Source organism: Vigna radiata, chromosome 1, assembly GCF_000741045.1.
Source record: "Vigna radiata var. radiata cultivar VC1973A chromosome 1, Vradiata_ver6, whole genome shotgun sequence".
Classification (NCBI taxonomy): Eukaryota; Viridiplantae; Streptophyta; class Magnoliopsida; order Fabales; family Fabaceae; genus Vigna; species Vigna radiata.
The window spans coordinates 12,497,089-12,499,767 of record NC_028351.1 but is presented as its reverse complement, the minus strand read 5'-3'; the positions used below and the strand labels follow the sequence as shown (position 1 = coordinate 12,499,767).

General features: G+C 26.9%; 1 protein-coding gene across 1 annotated transcript; it reads left to right on the top strand.

Annotated features, from left to right (window-relative positions):
* The first annotated feature begins 1,872 nt into the window (after window positions 1-1,872).
* Window positions 1,873-2,460, top strand: LOC106768320 (protein GLUTAMINE DUMPER 5). Its single transcript, XM_014653398.2, has one exon. The coding sequence runs from the start codon at window positions 1,977-1,979 to the stop codon at window positions 2,295-2,297; it is 321 nt and encodes a 106-aa protein (XP_014508884.1). The 5' UTR covers window positions 1,873-1,976; the 3' UTR covers window positions 2,298-2,460.
* The last annotated feature ends 219 nt before the right edge of the window (window positions 2,461-2,679 follow it).

Below are 2,679 nucleotides of genomic sequence, written 5' to 3'. Positions count from 1 at the left end.
AAATAATTATCCACAAAAGAATCATCTGTCAAATAAAATTCTTAAAAAAATAGCAAAAAAAAGGAGTCTTTTCTTATGATGTCATTTGATCATATTTTTCTATTTTTTGAATCAAAATAATTTCATTTTACTATTTGTTTACAATATGATGTCATTTGATATTTTTTTTTTCATGACACGTCTTCCTTTGTTAGAAATATATTGAATCTGATGTGAAAAAAAAAAAAAAACCATTGATGCTAAATATACAAAAGACTTAATAATTCGGTTTTTGAAATAATAATGATATAGAGTAATTAAATGCATAATTAACTTTTTTGTTTTCTATTTTTCACAAATTATGATCATGAAAATTCGTACGAGGGTAGCTTTTATTTATAAAATGCAGAATCTTATTCGGATAAGCTGAGACTTTAAATAAGATGATTTGATATTTCTAAATTGAAGAAAATAATCAAGACAATAATCTTAAGTATATAAATATATGTATGGAATTAATAGCTGGTATAGTGGTGTAGTATACTCTTTTATAAGTAGCTTTTGAGAAAGAATATATAAATGTGAAATTATTGGCCCTATTTAAGACTTTGCTTATACAATATTATATAATAGGCCCCAGAAAACGTGTCCTTGCACCTCAAGTATTTCCCACTTTTCTTTTTTCTCATAACTTTACATTATATATGTAGATTCCTTTCCTTCTTTGTAAAAGGGATTCTTTAAAAAATTAACAGATTAAGGCACACAAAAACAAAACTTCCCTTCGATATAAATGTTTTTTCTATGAAAAATACAAAACAAATATGTTTTGCTTTAATAGAATTGTATATAACCCTAATGTTTTAATCTTATACAATGTATGCCAATTCAAGACAAACCATATAACAATTTATTACTATATATTATATTTATTTTATAACTTATATATAAATAATGATTAAAAATTTATATATGATAATTACTGTAATTTTATTTGGTACTCAATTTTAAGATTTATTCAAATTTCTTCTATAATTATTATTTGACAGGGACGGAGATGAGGTACAAACTTTATAGATAGAGATAATGTTATGTATAATTTTCACTTTAAGAATAACAACTAGTCAATAATGTAAAAATCGTTTTCTTCTATAGCAAATTTTTTATATTGGTTGAAACTCGCACAGTATACTAAGTGAGGTCATAGTAGTATTGTAAATAAATTAACATTTTGTAACGAGAAAAAAAAATTATATTAATTCTAATTATAAAGATTATAAAAAGTAAACATAATAACATTTTGTAATAAATAATAAATAATTTTCAATGAATTCTATATCTCTCATTGTCACTAATATTAAATTTACAATCCTATGCATCTATTTATATTAGAATATAAGCTACATCAGTCTCTTAGAACAATTCGTAATAATTAACCATTAATTTAATAAATAAATAAATAAATATATATATTCAAAGATAATTAAAACAAACTATTTACCAACAATAAATTTAGGCACAAATATCATAATTAAAAAAAAATTATGTTTAATTACACGTATTCGGGGGGTCCTAGTTTGATTAATATTGATAGAAAGGAATTAATCCATAGCCCCAAGAGTCAAGGAACGTCATCCAAAAGACAATGAAGGATATGATGCTTCAAAACACACCAAAGAATCAACAAACACATCATAGAAATTCCAACTTCAACCATTTTTTTAAGAAAAGAATATAATGAAATTTCATGCACAATTCAAACATGTGGGGCCACTCATGAGTAACTTCCCTTTGATCACCATCCAAACAAAACATTATGTGTTTACTTTAACTTGCACTATATAAATTCCCAAATACCTCTTTCCAATGCATATATATCATTGCCTTATTAGCACCTCCAAAACCCAAACCCTAGCTCAAACACAAGGTAGAAATCAACACAAAAAAAAAAAAGGGATTTTTGTATTTTTTGTTTTGTTGGGAAAAAAATTATATGAATGGGGCATGCAAATGGAAGCAGCTACTCCTACTCCATGGCTGAGGCACCAAGTGGTAGTTTTAAAAACTCTATTTCTCCCATTCCCTATCTCTTTGGTGGCCTTGCCCTCATGCTTGCACTCATAGGGTTGGCCTTGCTTATCCTTGCTTGTTCTTACAGTAAAAGTTATTCATCAAATGGTGATGCAGAAAGAGCAAAGAGAATGGGAATGGAGGTGAATTCAGAGCCAAAGATTGTTGTTATAATGGCTGGAGAAACCAACCCTACTTACATGGCCAAGCCTGCACCATCCATTCACCATATTCAAGAACAAAACTGATTCATTACAGCCATCCAACTCATGGAGACAAACACAAAGAATAAAGAGAAAAACAAAAGACAAAAGGAAAAATTCTTCTTCATGTTTCTTTTCTCAGTTTCATTCTTCATGTATATACCATTTTGTACAATTCTTTAAACATAAGGTAGAACCAGTTGTTGTATTTGTTTTCTTTTGTCAAATCGTTTTTGCGTTTTTATTTTCTTATTTGTTAGTATGAAGATTTTGATTGTTTCCATTGGTTAAATATCGTTTTTAGATATGAAAAATATTAGTGATGTATGAATAAGCACACTCTTTATTAGGAGTTGAAATTTATTAAAAACAAACATAAATTTGTGAGATTTTGTGATAAATTTTGATTGTTTAATGTTTCATTTCG